Here is a 22,867-nt window from a genome sequence, read left to right on the forward strand (position 1 = left end):
ATTCCAATTTTATAAACCTCACCAGAAATTTCATAGAATTTAATAAGATGATTCTAAAAGTTACATGAAAAGGTAAAGAGCCGAGAATAGTCAAAGCACTGTTAAGAAAGAGAGCAGGGAGAGAAGACTTACCTCACCAAATATTAGGACCTATCACGCAGCTATAATAATTAAAGACAGTGGGCTATTGGTACAAGGATAGATGAGTGACTGACAGAACAGAAGAGAGCCGAGAAACAGCCTCATACGCAAATGAAAGTGTGGTATATGACAGATGTGACATGTCAGATTAGTGAGAAGTTAACAGACTGAGCTGGAAAAAAATGGTTAGCTCTATGGAAAAAGTTGAAATTGAATCTCTGTCTTATAATATTAAAATTAACTCTAAGGTATAAGGATGGTATAAGGAATTAAGTGTTAAAAATAATTTTTTAAAATCTAAATGGAAAATATAGGTGAATAACTTTTAGTCTTTGGGGCAAGAAATTTTCTTAACCAAAATACAAAAGCATTAGCTATAAATGATTATTAATGATTATTAATTATGAATGATTAACCAATTTGACTATATTAAAATGAAAAACTGTTGCTAATCAAAAGATATTTTCAAAAATGCAAAAACACAAATTAAAAACCAGGAATAGATATTTTGTAACACGTACAACTGGAGAACATTAATATCAAGAATACATAAATATTTTCTAAAATTCAATGAAAAAAAACACAATAAATGCAACAGAACTAAGCTCAAAAGAGGTTTTCCCAAATGAAAAAATACATATAGCCAATAAACGTAAGAAAAGATGTTCAACATTCACTAGCGATCAGAGAAATACAAATCAGGACCACAGAGAGATATTATTGAGACCTGTTTCATTTACAAAATTTAAAAATCTGACAATACTATATGTTGGAGAGGAAGTCAATCCACGGATCTGATGTGAATGTAAACTGGTGAAACCAGCTGGGAAAGCGCTTTGGCATCATCTATTAATAATGAACTTTCACATATCTGAGGACTCAGTAACCAAGTCTCTGGCACATGTACAAAAGGAGGTAGCTGTAAGAATATAGACAACAGTACTTTCACAATAGCAAACCCCAGGAAACAACTGAAATGCCCAGTCAAGAGAGTGGATGAATATTACCCAACAGTCAAAATGAAAGAAATACAGTGATGTGCAAAATAGGGAAGACTCTTAACAAACTTATATTAAGTGGAAAAATAAGCTCTTAAAATTATATCCAACATGATCCCCTTTTCATAAAACAATCAAAATTCAACGTTATTTTTAAGGAATATACACATATGCCATAAAATTATATAAAAAGGACAGCAAGGAATGAACAATATAGAGTATAGACTCAGGATGATAGTTACCCTCAGGTGAGGGGAGGCAGGGAGCCAAATGGTTTCATAGATGCTTATTACATTATTTATAATAACAAACTAAATAAATGAGTAAAAGTGGCACATGCATGCACCAGTAATCAGTGTTTGCATGAGCTAAAGACAATTTTTAGTCCAATTCTATGCACCTGAGATACAGTAAGAAAATAATAACTAAAAGAAAGTAACTGGTTTAATATCAGACAATATTATTTAAACTAAGACCCACTACATTGTACAATTTAGAAGGGTGATTTTATGGTATATGATTAATATCTCAAAAAAGATGTTATTTTTATAAGAAAAAAATGGAATATTCCTATAGCCATTAAAATAAATTAAATCAGAAAGAGACAGAGAGAGAGACAGATAGACAGAAGGGCGGGGGACACAGATAGCTATATAGAGAGTTCTATCAATATATGCAAAGAATTACTCAAATTCTTCTAAGGAATTGAAAAAGAGGAAACATTTCTCACCTCATTTTATGAAGCTAGTAAAACTAATACCAAAACCAAACAAGTATAGTATAATAGGAAATGAAAATTATAGGCCAATTTCACATATAAACATAGATGCAAAAATCCTCCAAAATATCAACCAAAAAACTTCAACACACATGAGAGAATACATTGTAACCAAATTGAGTTTATCTCACTCATTACAAGCACAGTTAACATTAGAAAATTTCTCTAGCATAACAAATAAAAAGAGAAAAACTGTACGATCATTTTAGTGGTTACCAAAAAAATTTTTTTCAGTAAATTCAACACCATTTCAGCACAAAAGAAATACCAAATGCATAAACAAGGAATAGAACTTCTTATAATAGAATATAAACCAAAAACTACGATACAGTTCATATGTAATGATGAAACATTATAAGCATTCTCCTTAAAATCAGAAATAGAAAAGGATGTCCAATATTGCTGCTTCTACTTAGCACGGTACTGCAGGTCCTGTTAGCACAATATTAAAAGAAAAACAAGTCTTAATAAATTTTAAAAGATGAAAATCATACTAAGTATCTTTTCTGACTGTAATGAGATGAAACTAAAAATCAACAGTAGAAGGAAAACTGGAAAATCCACAAATGTGTGGAAATTAAACAACACACTATTAAACAACCAATGGGTCAAAGAAGAAATCACAAGGGAAATTAGCAATATCTTGTGTCAAAAGAAAATGAAAACACAACATATCAAAGTGTATAAGGTGTAGTGAAAGCAGTGCTAAGGGGGAAACTTGTAGCTGTAAAATGCTTACATTAAAAAGAAAGGTCTCAGATCAACAACCTAAATTTACACCTTAAGGAACTAGAAAAAGAGCACACTAAACCCAAAGCTAGCAGGAAAGAAATAATAAAGATTAGATCAGAAATAAACATAATAGAGGGTAAAAAAACATAAAATCAATGAAACCAAGAGCTGGTTCTTCAAAGATTAACAAAATTGACAAACCTTAAGCTAGCTTGACTAAGAAAAGAGGAGAGGAGAATCAAATAATTAAAATCAGAAATGAAACAGGGTATATCACTACCAATTTTACAAAAATAAAAAGGATTATAAGAGACTACAGTGAAGGATAGTATGCCAACAACTGGATAATCTAGTTGAAATGGACAAATTCCTAGAAACATACAACATACCAATACTGCATCAGGGAGAAATAGAAAATCTGAACAGATCTATACCCAGCAAAGAGACTGAGTCAGTTATCAAAAACCTCCCAGCAAGGAAAAGCCTAGGGTCACCTGGCTTCACTGGTGAATTCCACCAAACATCTTGAAAAAACAAAGTTAGAGGTCTTACACTTCCTGATCTTAAAACTTATTACAAAGTTACAGTAATCAAAATGGTGTGTAATGGCATAAAGTCAGACATATACATGAAAGAAACAGAACAGAGAGTGCAGAAGTAAACCCTCACATACCCGGTCAAATGACTTTTGACATGGGTGCCAAGAGCAATCAATGGGAAAGAACAGTCTCTTAAAGAAATGGTGCTGGGAAAACTGGATATTCACATGTAAAAGAATGATGTTGGATCCCTACCTTATACTATATATAAAAATTAACTCAAAATGGATCAAAGACCTAAGTGTAAAATCTAAAACTATAAAACTCTTAGGAGAAGACATAGAGGAAAAGCTTCATGGCATTGTATTTGGCAATGATTTCTTGGATATGACACCAAAAGCACAGGCAACAAAATAAAAAATAAACTGAACATCAAAATTAAAAACTTCTGTACATCGAAGGACACAATCAACAATGAAAGGCAACCCACACAATGGGAGAAAATGCATATCAAAACCACAATGAGATACCACCTCACACTCATTAAGATGGTTATTATCAAAAAACCAAAAAACAAGTGTTGGCAAGGATGTGAAGAAATTGGAATGCTTATGCATTCTTAGAGGAATATAAAATGGTGCAGTTACTATGGAAAAAAGCATGGCAGTTCCTCAAAAAATTAAATATAGAAGTAACATATAATTCTGGGTATATAACCAAAAGAATTGAAAGCAGGGTCTGGAAGAGATATTTATACACTCACGTTCATAGCAGCATTATTCACAATAGCCAAAAGGTAGAAGCAACCAAAGTGTCCATCAACAGATGAATGACTAAGAAAAATGTGGTATATACATACAATAGAATACTATTCGTCCTTAAAAAAGAAGGAAATTCTAACATATGCTACAATATGGATGAACCTTGAGAACACTATGCTAAGTGAAATAAATAAGCCAGTCACAAAAAGACAAATACTATATAATTCCACTTATATAGGGTACCTAGAGGAATCAAATTTACAGAGACAGAAAGTAGAATAGCAGTTGTCAGAGGCTAGGGGAAGAGAAGATTGGGGAGTTATTGCTTAATGGGTGTAGAATTTCACCTTTACAACATGAAAAGAGTTCTAAAGATAGATGATCATGTTGGTTGTACAACAATATGAATATACTTAATGCCAGTGAACTTAAAAATGGTTAAGATGATAAATTTTGTTATGCGTATTTCACCACAACTAAAAAATTAAAATAGAAAAAAAATTATACATGCGAAAAGGAGGAGGAAAACACAAAAGTAAAAATATCTTAGTACAATGATATAAATTTAGCGGGCATTTTATTATGACAAATAATTGAAAATAATACAAATTTCTTTCCTCTACAAAAACCAATTATATTCTAAGTATTTCTAATTGCTTATATGCATTTTCTATTTGTTATTGTGATAAATATATTTATAAACTTTGCTTAATATAATGGAAAAAATTTAAATTTTCACATCAAAAATAAAATTTTGGAGACACTTTTTAAAATAAAAATTTTATAAAAATTTCGGGAAAAAATCTGAAAATTTTCACTTTTAAAAGTAAAAAGACAAACTCTGATTTCAGAGTTTTCTGAATTCTCAGACATATATATAAACTAACGTGTATTAAAACTAATTAAAATATCTGGTTTCAACATATTCTGCCTATTTCCACTACAATATGTTTTTACTTATGATTTGATCCTTGTACTAGTAAAAACATTGTCTATCAGTGGGATGTCTGGCATGAGCTATAGCTAGCAAGGCTGATACAAATGGGAATTTGTGAACTGATGAATATAGCTCTATAGATTATAGAGGAATACTATTTTAATGATTAGAGTAGAATAAAAGAAGATGTTAAACTCTCAAAGACTGTAATACATTTAGAAGATCTAAAGTTTGATGTTATTTTCAGACCACAAAAGTATTACAATAGTCACTCAGAAATTTGGGACTAGTTAATCTATAAGCAGTAAATCTGTTAAAAGCCTGAAACAGATGAATAATCTTTGATTTCCATACTCCAATTATGTTAATAAACTATCTTTCAAAAACTACGGAAATTAAAGTTAAATTTAGACTGCAATGTAGAGCTCTTTTTCAGAATATGCAGTGAAGTTTAGGAAGGGAGGAGACCTCTATGAAAACTGAGCAGTGATTTCTACAGACTATATAGTATGCCTGGTGGGAAAGCTTCTGATCTGAGCTGCCCTTCTAAGAGAGGGTAAAGTCTGAGGTGACCTTATTTTAGGAATTTCATTAGGTGAAGATTTGTCTTCATCTTTAGACGAGATAGCATTGTTTTCATCTTCAAAGGGATCTGAGGTAACGCCATTTTGAGGTGGGGTAAAGCTTCTAGCATTTTTATAAAACGAAGTAAATCCAACATTATGGAGAACAGGGAAAGTTACACTTTGAGAGGCATGATGTTGCAACATAGCTGGAGAATTATTTCTACTGCAACTTTGAAAAACAGGATGAAAGGAATTGTTCCTTAACTGCTCTCTTTCCTGAATATCACTGGCAACTCCATGTTGTTGAGAGGAATAGGAAGTAATAGTTGGAAGAGTAAGCATGGTCGCTGTGCTTTGATAGATGTTAGCGACAGTGTTCCGACAGGCTGAGGAATTAGCATTTGTTTCAGAATTCATAAAATATTTAGTGTTATATTCAGGAGAATAAGAGCTTATATATTTTCCAGCATCAGTAATACTCAAGTTTTTAGAAATGATTTCAATTTCATTTGGATTAAATATGCATTGACTTCTTGATTGAGGATCAAAAAAATTACTAGCACTCTCATAACAGGAAATTATATTTAGTTTTGGGGCAGAGAAAAGACTTCTGGATCTAAAGCGAAAATGTTCTGAGGGCGATTTTAAATCACCGAAGCTTCTCTTTTCTTCAGAATCAAAGTTAGCTCTACTTTGTCCAGAATGAAGGGAAGCACTGCTTTTCTGAAATTTAGCAAATAAAGAATGTCTTCTTCCAAAGAAAGATGAGTAAGAAGATGTATTTGATGAAGAAGAGGCAATTTTCCTTCCTCTAGGTGAACTGCCTCTATGCATGAAAGGAGGATGAGCTGTTTTAAAATCAAGAGATTCTGGTGGTTGAATAATAGAAGAGGCTCCAGGGTGCAGGGGGTCTGAAGAAACTTGATCTGCAGGACATTTTGGTTGGAAGCTCTGGTCCTCTTTGCAGCAGCTAGAGTGAGAAAAGTGTCAAATGAGGAAAAAAAATAGGGAGTACAGGTGGAAACCTGCCAAGCCTCCTGAAGAATAATGGCCACCTTCTCAATATGGAAACAACGTAAGAAATTAAGACAGCTGAAGTTGGTAGCCACATAGATGTATCCAAAAGAATGCCTAAGTCTAAAAGATTATTTCTAACTACCTACACAGTACCTGCCCACTATAGTAAACCTTGGGAAGATAAATTGAAAGACTCAGGGAAGTAGGCACAAAGAAAAGTAAGGGAAAACATCTGAGAGGGCACCAAAACAAAAGGATTCCCTGAAGGGAAAGGTAGAACTTCCCTGTTTTGAAAATAATTAAGTTATAATATCTGTTTGAGACTATTAAACTACTATATTTAAAGGGGTTAATAAGTACAATAAATTTATATCCTGCTGACTAACATGTTTTAAAATATTAACCATGGATAAAGCAGAACCTCTCTGGAGAGAATATTCCAGATAAATATCCAGATATTCCAGATATTCAGTTATTGTGGGAAACTAAAGGAAACATTAAAGCTGGGTTTATGAGTATTTCAATGTTCTTTAGCACATGAAACATATGGAGAAGTGTTTTTTTATTTTTAAAGGCTTACCTTAAGCATTGTCCCATACGGAATTTAATCCAAAGTAAATCTCTCCCTTCCTTTCTAAGCCATCATCTTTAAGCCGTAAAATGCCCTAAGCCATCATCTTTAAGCCGTAAAATGCCCTGTGTAGGTGGAACAGGTTAGAAGCTGAATGCTTAAGCTGCATGTAGAACTAACATGGCAATAACACAGAATATGATGAGAGCAGATTCTAGAATCTAAGGACATCAGTTTAGAATAAAATTGTTCTGTGGCTCATCTCTCTGAAAAGCTGCAATTCATGTGACTGTGGAATGTGTATTCTAACTTCATTATGTTCAAGGAGACAGCCAACAAATCAAGGGACAAGGAAACAGCAGGATGGAAGCAGTAACATATATGATCTCTCTACAGTCCTTTACTTGGAACTCTCTAACTAGCTGCCCTCCACACCCCTAGCCTACTAACTCATTCTTCTTTCACCTGAACACTTTTTACCCCAGGGTTTTACATCCTCCCGTGATATGGAAAAGTTACGGTTACAGACTTTGGTCTGAAGATATATTAAAAAGAAAAAAAAAAAAAAAGAAAGAAAGAAAGCCTAAATAGCAAATGTCACTGCCCCCCAAATGAAACAAGCTAAATTTACCTTGGCAGTAAAGCGTGCCATCTGATTACATGGGTCACTTGCACAGATTATGGAGATCTGCTGTGCCACTGTTTATAACCCCTTGAAACAACTTAAACCCATTTTAAGACAAGATTAACAGAGCTATTAGAAAAGGAATATTGCCTTCTCCTTTTCCAAAACAACTTGGAGAACTGTCTATATAAGAGGTATATGTGTATAGCCACCTATGACATAAAACATACCCTCAAATATATACATTTTAACTTCTCAATATCCTATACACCCTACTACAACTCCCTGTTTTTGTTCCCTTTCTAACAACCTTCTTTGGGAAACCCTTGAACAAATCCCCCTTCAGAGGCTAAAAGCTCTCTAATTCTCACCATACAATTGTCAGTTTGTAATTTGATTTTACCCAACATACAAGCTAATGAATTAATCTGTTCCTGTTTCATGGTTGCTGGCAGAAGACACACGATTTTTGTGTAAGAGACTGAGGACTTTATTACTCACAGCAAATTAAGCAATGTGATCACCAGCTTTTTTATGTTGGTTCTCCTTGACCTCAGGACCCACAAGGGCAATGCATAGGGCCCAGACACTCTTACATTCCCAGTGAGCTGCATTTCAAAGAAAGCAACACTGAGCTTAGGGAATCCCCCGCTTTTATAGCAAGCAGTAACCAAATCTGCTGTTGGTCCAGAAGGGGAACATTACCTCATTCCTCAAGGCTTCTCACCACAAACCAGAGAAATGGCCTGGATAAAGAGTGGCTACACAGACCTTACCCCCTTCACAAAAATTAACTCAAATTGGGTCACAGACCTAAATATAAAATGTAAAACTATGAAGCTCCTAGAAGATAACATAGGAGAAAATCTAGATAAATTTGGGTATGGCAATGACTTTTTAAATACAATACCAAAGGCATGATCCATGAAAGAAATAATTGATAAGCTTCTGCTCTGTGAAAGATAATGTCAAGAAAATGAGAAGCTACAGACTGAAAGTATTTGCAAAATACACATCTGAAAAAGGACGGTTATCCAAAATATACAAAGAACTCTTAAAACTCAACCATAAGAAAATGAACAATCTCATTTAAAAATGAGCCAAAGACCTTAACAGATACCTTACCAAAGAAGATACGCAGATGGAAAATAAGCATATGAAAAGATCCTTCACATCATATGTCATTAGAGAAATGTAAACTAAAACAACGAGATACCACTACACACCTATTAGAATGGTCAAAATCCAGAATACCGACAACACCAAACACTGGGGAGGATGTGGAGCAACAGGAACTCTCGTTCATTGCTTGTGGGAATGCAAAATGGTTCAGCCACTTTGGAAGACAGTTTGGAGGCTTTTTACATAACTAAACATACTCTTAACCATACAATCCAGCAATCAAGTGCTCTGGTATTTCCCTAAATGAGATGAAAACTCATGTCCACTCAAAAACCTGTACATGGATGGTTACAGCAGCTGTCTTCATCATTGCCATAACTTGGAAGCAACCAAGATGTCCTTTAGTAGGTGAATGGATAAATAAATTGTGGTATATCCAGACAATGGAATATTATTCAGCACTAAAATGAAATGCGCTATTAAGCCATGAAGAGATACAGAGGAAACTTAAATGCACATTACTAAGTAAAAGAAGCCAATACAGGCTACATACTATATGATTCCAACTGTATGACATTCTAGAAAAGGCAAAACAGTGGAGACAGTATAAAGATCAGAGGTTGCCAGGGGTTTGGGGGGAGAGAGGGATGAATAGGCAGAGCACAGAGGATTTTTAGGGCAGTGAAAATACTCTGTATTATACTGTAATAGTGGATACATGTCATTATACATTTGTCCAAACCCACAGAATGTACAACACCGAGAGTGAACCATAATGTAAATAATGGACTTTGGGTGATTATGATGTATGTATCAATGTATGTTCATCAGCTGTAACACATGTACCACTCTGGCTGGAGCTGTTGATAATGGGGGAGGCTATACATGTGTGAGGGTAGGGATTGTATGGGAAATCTCTGTATCAACCCCTAAATTTTGCTGTGAACTTAAAACTGCTCTAAAAAAGTAAAGTCTCGGTTTTTTTTAAAATTAGGGGAAAAAAAGGGTGGTCAGGGCCTTACATTCTTGATTCTTGGCATACCTAGCAAGATGTGTAAGTGAATAGGAAGCCCAAGGAGGACTGTCTCTCATTATAGCAATCTATTATTTGCTTCCCTTTCTTGTGAGATTATTGTCTATTGTTCCTAAGTCACATTAAGATCTGTGAGTACCTTTTCCAAAAGGACATCTTTTGCAACTGAAACAATGGATTATATAATGCTTATAAAGTTTCTATTAAAAACTTCTCTTTCCAAAAGTAGACCAGTTTGTTGTTTAACATTCCCACTAAAGGCCTCTAAAAGAAGCACTTGCCCACTGAGCTATCCCAAAGGAAATGATGAAGTTATGACAATATCTCAATGCTGACAAACACTTCTGCCCAAAGGAGGTAATGAACGAGGTCAGATCACTCCCCTCCTCACCCCACTGAATAAATCTACAATTATCAATTAAAAAAAAGTGTTTAGGTGTGCATGTCTGAGGGGTGGGGAAGAAGGTCCAGATCTGCACAGACGTTGGAAAGGAAAAGAAATTGCATACTAGCATGAGTAATATTTAAAGGTTTTGTAATATTTTTCTGGATAGAGTACTTATCTAAATCTCTAATCCTAAAATCACCCCCTCATTGCTTATTTTTAAGAGAACCTTAATTAGATACAGCCCAAAAGAAGTTAGTAAACTGTCATAACAGTAAGCATTTAAAACACGCTTCTCCTTCAATCCCTTCCCAATTCTCTTTTTTCTATCAATTCCATGTTCCCAGGTACCTTCTGCATTCACCATGTCCTATGGTTACCTAAACCTCTTCCTTTTTTAACCTCAGCTGCTCTATTCCCATCAAGACTAATACCGCATCATTGTATTCCTCACTATGCCTCAGGGACCTCTTATTTATCTATAACTATAATTGCTAGTATTAAAATTATAATCCTGTCATGATATCTCAGCTGAAAGTTAGAAAATCTTCTAGAACAAAGCTTCTCAAACTTCAGGGTACATCAGAGTCACCAGGAGAGCATTTAAAAATACAGATTCCTGGGCACAATGCGGAATCCCAGAGATTCGGATTCACTAGGTCCGGGGCTGGTCTTGAGAATGCAAATTTCCATCAAGCTCCCAGACTAGGTGGGATATGGATGCTGCTGGCCCACAGACCACACTTTGAGCAGCTCTGATCTAGATCATCTTGGTAATAAACAAACCCTAAAGTGACAGTTAAAAGGAACCTCCCAGCAGCTTCCTACCTGAGCTGGAGTCCAATAAGGACAAGGACAGTGAATGCTATCAGGACTGAATGTCCCTCCTTTCTTGGTGCCTAGACACTAAGACCCTTTAGGGACCTAGCTTACACTTGAGGAGAAGTAAGAGGGAGGAAGAAGGGGAAACCCTGAATGTGACTTAATCTTTAACACAAAATAACTAGCTCTAAACTAGAATTGACAGAGTTAACTTGAATTGGCACATTCAGATTTTCCCACATCAGCCAGATTTTCCCACATCAGCGATAGTGAGCTGCTCTGAATTCAGTTATAAAGTACAGTTACATGTTTAGCTGATCTGAGTGTAGTGAATGTAGATTATTCAATCTATTACATGATATGAATGATAGTTATTTGTATATTTACCAAATATACCTAATTATGCAAAATAACAATAATGTTCATCACTAAATTACCACCAGGTTAATTATTTTCTTTCATTACAATATTAAACTCTAACCACATAGGTTCACTGTTTGTAGTTACTCAGATAGCATGATTATCTATGTGATTTGAAAGGTAGAAAAAAATATGGCTTGAAGATCACCAAATAATTTCATAGGTTATTTCTATAATTTCCTTATCCACTATTAGTTTCTTTTGAAAGAAAGGTTAATAAAATTAACTCACTAGACAGTAGTTACTAAATACAGTCTAGTAAAGAAACAGTACATAGTCAAGGGTTTGAACTGACCTAATAACAAACAGGAAGTAGTTTTTAAAACAATAGAAGCAAAACAAAATACACATTTTAGGTCAAGAAATAAACACAGATGTGTTCCAGCAACATTAGAAGACTTATTTCCTTATCTATACTCTAGACATCCTTAGCCTTTTGCCTCTCTATCACACTCACCCTGCAAATCTCCTAATTTGAATCGATTAAGCCCTCTGACTCCTCCACTTCTATATATGAAAGGCCAAGAACTAGTGAAAAGATGCACACTACAGTGCAAACTGGTACACAGTCTTGAACCTCAGTTGGAGCAACAGTCTGCAGGGTAATCCTTACCCATGTTCCTAGTTAATGTCCTCTTCCACTCCCCACAATGTCTCTTCAGTACTTTCTTTGGTCATGTGTTCATTCATTTATTAATATAAATATGTAACGATCATCTATGATGTGTCAGGCACTGTGCTAAGCACTGCAGACATCACAGTGAACACATCAGTGCAGGCTCTTAAGAAGGCCAAAGCCCTAAGACTTGGAAATTGACAGAGGATGGGAGAGGATGGTGGTATGGGGAAGAGGGGAGTCAAGAATCTCAATCTCCGGGCTTCCCTGGTGGCGCAGTGGTTGGGGGTCCGCCTGCCGATGCAGGGGATGCGGGTTCGTGCCCTGGTCCGGGAAGATCGCACATGCCGCGGAGCGGCTGGTCCCGTGGGCCGTGGCCGCTGAGCCTGCGCTCCGTGGCGGGAGAGGCCACAGCAGTGAGATGCCCGCGTATCGCAAAAAAAAAAAAAAAAAAAAAAAAAAACTCAATCTCCTTCGTCACATGCCTCAGTGTACTTTCCCTTCCATTCTAGAAGATGACCTATGGTCCTTCCCTGAGAAAACTAGGGTGATACGGCAGGAACTCTTTCAGCTTCTGGTCCTTACACCCACAAAGGTATCTACCCTGTATTTCACAGAATCAAAACCACCATCAACTGCAAGAAAGGAAAAAATGTTGCCAATTAAACTACGACACAGTGATATGATCTATTAATTGGTGGTAAGATACATCTTGACTTAGGAAATGTTAAAATGTGAAAGAAGGTTCATCTTATAATCAGTGACATACAGTATGTCTGACCCCACACACTCCTCCTTAGGTTAGGTTAGGTCTTCAAGGGCACTCAAATGGAACTGAGGTGACTGTTATGGTACTTCGGTAGCCAGGCACCTTGGGAGGTAAAGTCTGAGTTCTGCCGGCACTTCACACACATATTGGCCTTATCCCCCCTCCCTTTATCTCCTAGGATAATGTTTTTAGAGCACTCTGACACCTTGCACTTTCTTAACTGGGGATGAGGAAGAAAAGAGGCAGTGTAGCACGGTGTATAGACTCTGCCCTTTACCGAGGAATTATCTAATCTTTCCCAGACTTATCTCTAGAATGAGGATAACAGTATCATCTTCCTTAGAGAGTTATTGTATGGATTAAAGGAGATAATGAATATAAAACATTTAGAACAGGATCTGGAACAAATTTTTGATGGAGTTGACTTTCATTTTCTTCTGTAATATCTGTGCACAGAACTGGGATCTTTTTCTTTCCATTATATGACACATAGAATTACTGTAATATTTAATGCATTGTATCTATTGGTCCGGGGCATTGGAGAGGACACTTAAAGATCTAAGTTTTATCGTTGGTCCCAAGAATCAGGGGCACCCAGATTCACCTGTGGACTCACTAGTAGGAGGAATGAACATAGTGCGCTTCAAGTTGTGAACAAAGCGCAAGAAGCAAGATCACTAGGTGAGGCTTCTATAGACAAATGTCTCCAAATTGGAGGCAAAAGCCAAGAGAATGTAAGTTTGACAGGTGCAAGGACTTGTTTGTTGCAACTGCACCACCTACAAGAGTGTAGCTCGTAGTCAGTGATCAATAAATATTTATTTTAGAAATGAATGATTTTGCAAGCTTGTTCTACCTGTCTTTCTTAATAACCCACTGGCTATTATATATATATATATAAATGTTATAGTAATAGAAGCACTAACCAGGAATAGTGTAATGTTATGTAATAATGTAATGTAGAATATGGCTTAAGCTATGTAACATTTTTTCCTAATCTAGAACTATCTTACTTGGAGTGGGAGTTTTAGAGATTTTATATTGTCAGTTCCCATTTTTACCAAAATACTATCTTGAGGTTAATAAAATTTCCCTGGAGTCTACAAGTGATACTGTTCTCTTTCCTCAACATGTTAGCTCAATACCTAAGCTGTACTGCTGCTAACAGGGTCAGGCCACACCTTGTTTCATGGGTTATTTCCTTCATTTCCCCTTTGTCTTCATTTCTGACTTAATTCCTCTCTGGTATTTTTACTCACTCTCTATATTGGCTTCCTCTCTGTAGCCTAAAACTATGCTCAAGGGCCCCCCCACCCCCCAGCCCTCACCCCAGCTTGAAACAGGAGCGTTTAGCATCTGGCTCTAGGATGCAAGAGTACCCCGCACTTATTGTTTGTTCTTGGCCTTTGGGGCTCTGGTTGAAATAGACTGAGAGTATCCCTCTTTAACATTGTGTCACATTTTGTTAAAACTCTGTTTTACTTGTGAGCCTTTATCTTATGCCCTGCTGTATTTCGAGAGTCTATACAGTACCTACCACAGAGAAGACACTCTCATCAAATGAATAAAAGGGACTGCAGGGCTTCCCTGGTGGCGCAGTGGTTGAGAGTCCACCTGCCGATGCAGGGGACACGGGTTCGTGCCCTGGTCCAGGAAGATCCCACATGCCGCAGAGCGGCTAGGCCCATAAGCCATGGCCGCTGAGCCAGCATGTCCGGAGCCTGTGCTCCGCAACGAGAGAGGCCACGACAGTGAGAGGCCCACATAACGCAAAAAAAAAAAAAAAAAAAAAAAAAAAAGGGACTGCAACTGTTAGTGCTTCCCTTCCTTTACTATTATTTTTTTTAAAGAAATTCATAGAAGAAAAGAGCTAAATGGCAAATAAACTATGAAAAGCTGCCCAATCTTACTAATGCTCAGGGAAATGTAAACTGAAATAATGATTACTTACCACATCATCGCCATCAGTTTGGCTAAAACTAAAAAGTCTGATAATATAAGAATTTGTATGGAAAAATAAGAATTCTCATACACTGTTTATAGGATTGTAAATTGGTATACTCTGAAGGATAATTAAGTAATAGAAAATAACAGTGTATTTAGGTCTATAACTCAGCAATTCCACTTCTAAGTATATACTTTCAAATTATTCCACATGTACATAAGGAATTATGAAGAAAGGTGTTCAATAAAGCATTGTTTATAAAAGCAAAAAAATGGTGACCTAAACATCCATCAATAGGGAACTAAATTTTTTTTGAATTTTATTTTATTTTTTTATACAGCAGGTTCTTATTAGTTATCTATTTTATACATATTAGTGTATATACGTCAATCCTAATCTCCCAATTCATCCCATCACCACCACCCACCCCCCCAAGAGGGAACTAAATTAAGGCATATTATTCATACAATGGAATGCAACATAGCAACTGAAAAGAGTGAAATAAGTTTACGTATATCAATATGGAAAAATTTCCTTAAAAAGTTGATGCATAAGCAAATTACAAAGTGTTATGTACCCTACAATGCCATTTATGTAAAATTTTAAAACCAAAGACCATTTATTCATTGTTTGTGTAAACAAGCGTATGTAGGAGTGCATTAAAACTTTCAAAGGAAGATTGCACACCAACTTCAAGATAATGGCTACCTCTGAAATGAGTACAAGAGGATCTCAATTGTATGTGTAGCATTTCATTAAAAAAAAAAATCTGAAACAAAAAAAATTTTTTTGCAAATTTTTACTTTTACAACATGAAGGGATACAGAATCACCATATCCTGAATATCTGAATTTGTCTTTCTCTCAAGGCCTTGAAAAATTGAAGTTCAACGCTAAACCTGACTTGGAGGAAGTAGATAGTGGTAAAAATAAAAATGTAAATGAACAAAAAGCAAAGTCTATATTTTGGCTCATGAAAATTAAAGTCTAAGAAGTTTTAAATAAAACCTCAAAAACCTGTATCTGTCTGTGGTCTTGCTTTCATGACCATCTTCTATTATTTATAAAGTAATATCATCTAAGGTACTAGGTATTATGGCTCTTTGTGGGTAGATTTCTGGGGTTTCTTTTTATTTTCTTTTCAAATAATCAGCAATGTGTCTGTTGATACTATCTGAAGGTTATCATGTGAACTTAATACTAAAATGAAAATACCAAGTCAAGAAAAAAATCAAGAAGGCCCATAAGGTGCTATACAACCTTGCTCACCTAAGAGAATTATCTAATTTTCAAACTCATGTATTCTCTTAAAGCCCACATGAAATGGAAGAACAATGAATTTTATTATGGGGTAATATTTTAACCAAAACTGGAATAAGATTTAACTTCTGAAAGGGAGGTTTCTGAAGCTTTATATACCATTGTGATATAAATAACACTTTTAAACCCATGGTTTGATAGAGCAATATAGCTAAAAGGTTGACAGAAGAAAGAAAATTGGGCAGCTTAAAAAAGAAAATGAACTAAAAAGTTTTCAGAAATAGGGAAAGACTTAAATGTAAACTGAAAACATCAATGTGAACTAATGACTTAAAAAATATTTTAGGGCTTCCCTGGTGGCGCAGTGGTTGAGAGTCCGCCTGCCGATGCAGGGCACACGGGTTCGTGCCCTGGTCCGGGAAGATCCCACATGCCGCGGAGCGGCTGGGCCCATGAGCCATGGCCGCTGAGCCTGCGCGTCCGGAGCCTGTGCTACGCAACGGGAGAGGCCACAACAGTGAGAGGCCCGTTTACCGCAAAAAAAAAAAAAAAAAAAAAAATATATATATATATATATATATATATATATATATATATATATTTTTTTTTTTTTTTAATGATTTTTCTTTATCCTGTCCCTAAAGGGGCCAAAACAGCCTCTGGTATCATCCTGCCTAAAAACAGTACTACCCTACACTCCCGATTTTGGTATCTAGTACTATTTCTCACAGAAATGAACCAATGCTGCCAGGACGGTAGCTGATTCCAAGTCTTGGAGCAGGGGCCCAAACCAAAATCAGTTGAAACAATATTACCAAGAAGCAAAGATGCCTTCCAAGATGTTCACGCTAGTTCTAAGAAGGGAAAAGAACCCTGGCAGGCCCACTGATGAGCCTGCCAGGGTCATGAGATTTTGAGCCTTTAGTCATCATCACCTCCACAACTAATTAAATGAAATTAGCTGAGACGAAATAAGGCATAAATCCGTAAGTCCACGATGATACAAAGAGAGGCATGCAGAAGATTCTAATAATGTTTACAGAAAATGCATTCTACTGATCTACCCACTCAAGTTTTAATCAACAACGAAGAATATAATTAGATGTTTTTCTTTTCGTGTGTAAAACTAATAATATCAGCCAATTGTGATTGACATCTATTTTACTAAAAGAAGTCAAAATCTCTAGGTGCCTCTTGCAAAGCATAAAATTTACATATGGAACATGTAATTGTCATTTGCTGTTTTAATTTTGCTATCAAGGACACTATGTATCAAGGCTACAACCCATCTTAAATGTGGTAATGGGATTATGACTGTATCTCACCATGACCAGTTGTTTCTGTCCCAAGAAGGTTATAAGAGGACATGCAATCTAAAACTGAAACAAATATATTTTATAAAACCTTACTTTCAAAAAAAAATGTTTACTTATTTAATAAGTTTGTTTCTAGGTGTTTATTTAGAAAGATGTGTTAGATCTTTCTGTATCTTATTCCTTTCAAAACAGAAAAAGAAACAAATTGTTTTCATTTCTTTGCTTTTGTTTATTTTTCTAAAGTAGAGCTAAGGGGGAAACAGTTTCTCTCCCTCTATTTATTTTTAAATTTTTATCTTATTCTGGATTATAGTTGATTAACAATGTTGTGTTAGTTTCAGGTGTACAGCAGAGTGATTCAGTTATACATATACATGTATCTGTTCTTTTTCAAATTCTTTTCCCATTTAGGTTATTACAGAGTATTGAGCAAAGTTCCCTGTGCTATACAGTAGGCCCTTGTTGGTTACCTATTTTAAATATAGCAGTGTGTACATGTCAGTCCCAAACTCCCAATCCATCCCTTCCCCCCGGTAACCATAAATTTGTTCTCTAAGTCTGTGAGTCTGTTTCTGTTTTGTAAATAAGTTCATTCATATCATTATTTTTTAGATTCCACATGTAACCGATATCATATATATTTGTCTTTCTCTTTCTGACTTACTTTGCTTAGCATGATAATCTCCAGGTCCATCCATGTTACTGCAAATGGTATCATTCTTTTTAATGGCTGAGCAATATTCCATTGTATATATGTACCACATCTTCTTTTTCCATTCAACTCTCCCTCTGCTTTCAATGCCATTCATTGTCCATTATTGTCTAGTCCATTATTAGGGCTCTAGTACATCTACTCTCGTACTCTTGCTAACAAAGGCACCCACGATCAAGCAAGAGAAGGGGATGTCTTACTTGATATCAACCTTAAAGTTTTGATATGTCTAGTTGTTTTTAGCGGTATGTGACTACTATTCATAGATTTCACAAATCCCTCTTGAACCCACATAAAAAAATTTATGTCTACACCATTACTTGAAATTAATTAAGTCCCATAATTGTCTTCTTTTCATTTGTCCTAAACTTATCCTAATCTTATCAAAGGTTGCCTGTCTTTCTAGAATACTAGAATTTCTTGAGCAAGCCTGTGCTCAGCTTAACCAGGGTCTTTTAAGATTAAGGGCCATTGATCCTTTTGGCCTAAACTCCTGCATCAGGGCTGCCATCTCTTCCCTCAGTCTAGCAGATCTTCTCTGGCTAGTCTTTAGTTCCACTATGTCCCTTCTAAGGTGTGATTGCCAAAACTGCACATAGGACTCCTGGTGAGGAAACACCACAGATCTACATAAGGTAAGATAACCATCGGTTTGTCTTCAGTAACTCTCAATGATGCGCAATGTTATGGTTGGATTTTTATCATTATCAGAGTCCTAAGCTGCTCTTCTCTATACCCATAATAATTAACAAGTGTCTTTTCTGAGTTACAGTTCTAAATTATTTAGAACTATTTTAGATTCCTTTTAAACATTTCATTGCCTGGACTTCCCTGGTGGTGCAGTGGTTAAGAATCTGCCTGCCAATGCAGGGGACATGGGTTCGAGCCCTGGTCCAGGAAGATTCCACATGCCATGGAGCAACTAAGCCCATGCGCCACGACTACTGAGCCTATGCTCTAGAGCCTGTGAGCCACAACTATTGAGCCCGCATGCCACAACTACTGAAGCCCATGCACCTAGAGCCCGTGCTCCACAACAAGAGAAGCCACCGCAATAAGAAGCCCACGCACCGCAACGAAGAGCAGCCCCCGCTCACCACAACTAGAGAAAGCCTGTGTCAGGCAACGAAGACCAAACGCAGCCAAAAATAAATAAATAAAAATTAAAACAAACAAACAAAAACCATTTCATTGCCTATTTCAAAACCAGTCTACAACTTTTCCTGTTGTTCAGGAACACAAATTTTTAAGACCTTCTTGTTATCTAGATCTAGCATTTGTGGCTCTTCTCTCTCTGAAAGATTTTTCATAAGTTATTTCTCCAGTTCTATATAAAGATGCTAAGTAATTCCAGTCCTAGCATTGATCTCAAAGACCTCATCAACCATCTACACTTCTTTATCTATGAAATCACCCTTAAATCCCTACACTTTGTTTCCTCTTTCCAGATCCCCTCTCCTTCTTCTGATTCTATAGTTATTTAGCAGATCACTCATTAATTCAAGAAATAGTTACTGGCATCTACTCAGTGGGAGGCACAATAATAGGTGTTAGGAATACGATGACGAAAACACAGGGTCCCTGCCTTAAAGAATTTCAGGCTATGCTGCATTCACTGGTGCACCTTTATTTACTTGCCTATTTTACTCCTTAGAAACACTAGTCAGGCACAATTCCTTTTTTCATAAATCATTTGTTTTTCCCCTAAAAGAACATTATTTATGTTCTTGATTGTAGAATTCAATGAATTACCCATGCAAGGATGAAACTGAGTCACTTGTACATTCTCAAATCTTTTTAGGTCTGCACTGCCCAATTCAGCAGCCATTAGTCCCATGCGGCTAATTTTAAATTAGTTACAATGAAATGAGATTAAAAATTCAGTTCCTCAGTTTCACTAGCTACATTTCAAGTGCTTAATAGCCACATGTGGCTACTGGCTACCATATTGGGCAGCACAGATTTAGACCATTTCCATCATCACAGAAAGTTTTATTAGACAGTACTTTTTGGACAGTCCTTATGCAAGGGGTCACACAGTGGCCACATACAAAAACAGGTTACACATTTTGGCAAACAATCACTGTCTTCCTCAATACTCATGTGATGCCACCTAGCACTAGAGTAAGTTACATTCTTTTTGTCATTGAGGTCTAAACTAAAATACTGACCTCTATGGAATAAGGTTTTAATTATAACATAAGACAAAAGAATCACTCCTTTTTATGCCTTCTCAGTAACAGAATATATGACTGGGAATGTATAATGAAAGTACCTAAGTAATAGCAATAATGCAATAAATAATCAATTCAACATGGGAAACATCTTAAAGAATCTTACCCTCCTTCACTTTCCGCTTCCTCTGAACTATTACTTGTTGCTGAACTTTGAACTGTGACAAGCCTTCTTTTTCTAGCTCTGTGCTGAGGACTTATCTTGTGAACAGTTATCTTCCCTCCAAGTTCGCCTTGGATGTATTCCTCCAGCTTTGGAATGGCTTCTTTAAGAACTCTGATTTCCTCTTTGAGTTCTTCCATATTTGTCAGTAATTCATTTAACTTCTCCAATATCTGAAGTTGCCTTCCTTGAAAGACCGCTGTTGTTCCTTGGCCATTAGGCATTTCATCTTGCAAAGGCATCAAATCAAGTGAATTACCCAGAGAAAGAAATTTAGGTAAATCCATTGCTGTCCTTGGCTTACGAACCTTGTGGTACCACAGAAGCAGCAAGCTGATTCCAGTAGTTCCCACCATGATGCCAAGTATCATTTCTTTGTTTGTGGAACGAGGCATTTCCTGGTTTTTGTTTCTAAAATTAAAAGTATAAATGTAAATGAACATTGTTTCTGTCTTTCCCAAGACAAAAATATTAGGGCTTTTTCAGTCAACAAAAACCAAGTCTACCTCATCACAAAAAAATTTAATAACACTTGATAAATCACAAACTAAAATAAACTATGAGTAATTGCCTCTATAATGTATGTGGCTGAATAGAAATACTACCTGTATGGATATTACTGACAACCAGTGTAAAGTATCAACTGTAATTCAGAATTTGTATTCTACTTCTGATCTGAAATTTACTCTTTACTATATATTTTTAAAGGGTATGATAGAGGTAAAAGCATCATTATAAATTTCTGAAAAAACTATTTAAGAATTCAAATTATGCTTAACTGTGTCTGAATCTTTTATTTGTATAAAATTAACTAGTGTGCTAATATCTGGGTTTTATCTAATCTTTAAGGAAAGTCCAAGAAAAAGCTCTTCCTTGGCATCTAGTTAACATTTTGTACTCCAATTTAGAGTGATAAACATTTTAAAATGGGCTTTGAGATATAAAATATACAAAGAGTTGTGGCAAGTGTGTAACCACCTCATCTCTTTTATTCAACATGGAAAGCAGAGATGCTAATGTATGTGCAGGCTTTACCTCCTTTCTTCTGACCTGGAATTCTTCTGCTTCTTACATTTCTATTTCTGTCTGGGGTCTTAATGTTTTTATTTTCTTTCAAATGTTCACTTATTTTTAAAGTAACAAAAAAGTAATTTCTTTGACTCCTTTCTCCTTCTGAACTTTCACAATTTTGCATCAAAGACCCAAGCTTTGGGCTACACGGGCCTAAGCTTCCATATAAACTTATAAACTTCCATATAAACATAAACTTGTTGCATATAAACTTAGCTACTTTGACAAAATGCACCATAATCTTTCTTTACTTCATCCACTCTTCACTAGTTTTATTGCTTATCACTGTTCTTAAAGAAGGCCACTAAAGGAAAACAATAATATAAATCCCCCTTTCCTTCTGAGACTTTAAAATGGCAATGAGTATATAAATACAAGGATAAACTTCCGTAATGAGAGTAAAATATAATAAGGCTTTTATACAGACTTTGAAGTTTCCAAAATTGTTTTCCCATCAATTTCCCCTATTTTATAAATAGGTAAACACCTGTATTAAATTTTGTTTGCAACTTGGGAGAAATGATACAAATAATGGTAAACTGTCTGTTACGAAATTAAATTTGCAAATATTTCGGTTTGTTTTTCCTGACACTTTCTCGAGGAGCAAATTATTATAGCATTGCCACCCTTAATCCCTGATAAAAGGGAAACAAAGAGGAAAGTACTATGATCTCCCCAGGTTTCCAGTTGGAGGCAATTTCTGGACTATGGCACAGGGAAGGGAAAACCAAACAGAGCCTGGTAATCTCACTGAGTTGAAAAGAGATCAGAGTTCAGAGAAACTGAAGCACCCAGAATTTGTGCCCACTTAGTACTGAAGATGAGGGAGTTATGCAAAGAAAGAGTTCCAGAAATACGCATAGGGCTATTCTTGAGTCTTTTTTTTTTTAATTTTTAAAAATTTTTATTTATTTATTTCAGCTGTGCCAGGTCTTAGTTGCAGCACGTGGGATCTTGGTTGTGGCATGCAGGATCTTTAGTTGTGGCATGTAGGATCATTAGTTGCGGCATGTGGTGTCCTTTTAGTTGCAGCCTATGGAATCTTTAGTTGTGACATGCAAACTCTTAGTTGTGGCATGCATGTGGGATCTAGTTCCCTGACCAGGGATTGAACCTGGGCCCCCTGCATTGGGAATGCGGAGTCTTAGCCACTGGACCACCAGGGAAGTCCCTCTCCTTGCACCTTTAATTGAATACCAATCTGCACATGCATAGAGTGAAACCCCACTGAGCCAGGCAAAAAACAATTTCAAGGGAAAGAACAATTACCAGGAAGCTGTACGCTGAACTATTCCTAAAGATTACACAGGACTGGTAAGTGTTCAAGTGTTTACC

General features: G+C 36.0%; 1 protein-coding gene across 6 annotated transcripts in view; it reads right to left on the minus strand.

The window, feature by feature from the left end:
- Positions 1-22,867, minus strand: part of RMDN2 (regulator of microtubule dynamics 2) — an 80,189-nt gene that overhangs the window by 51,792 nt on the left and 5,530 nt on the right. For all 6 annotated transcript variants that reach the window (XM_079940664.1, XM_079940660.1, XM_079940665.1 and 3 more), the window contains exon 2: positions 20,405-20,872. In XM_079940664.1, coding sequence (XP_079796790.1) covers positions 20,405-20,856 — 452 coding nt within the window. In that variant the 5' untranslated portion in view covers positions 20,857-20,872. The remainder of the gene's footprint in view (positions 1-20,404; positions 20,873-22,867) is intronic.

The sequence above is a fragment of the Stenella coeruleoalba genome (assembly GCF_951394435.1).
Source record: "Stenella coeruleoalba genome assembly, chromosome: 13".
Taxonomy (NCBI): Eukaryota; Metazoa; Chordata; class Mammalia; order Artiodactyla; family Delphinidae; genus Stenella; species Stenella coeruleoalba.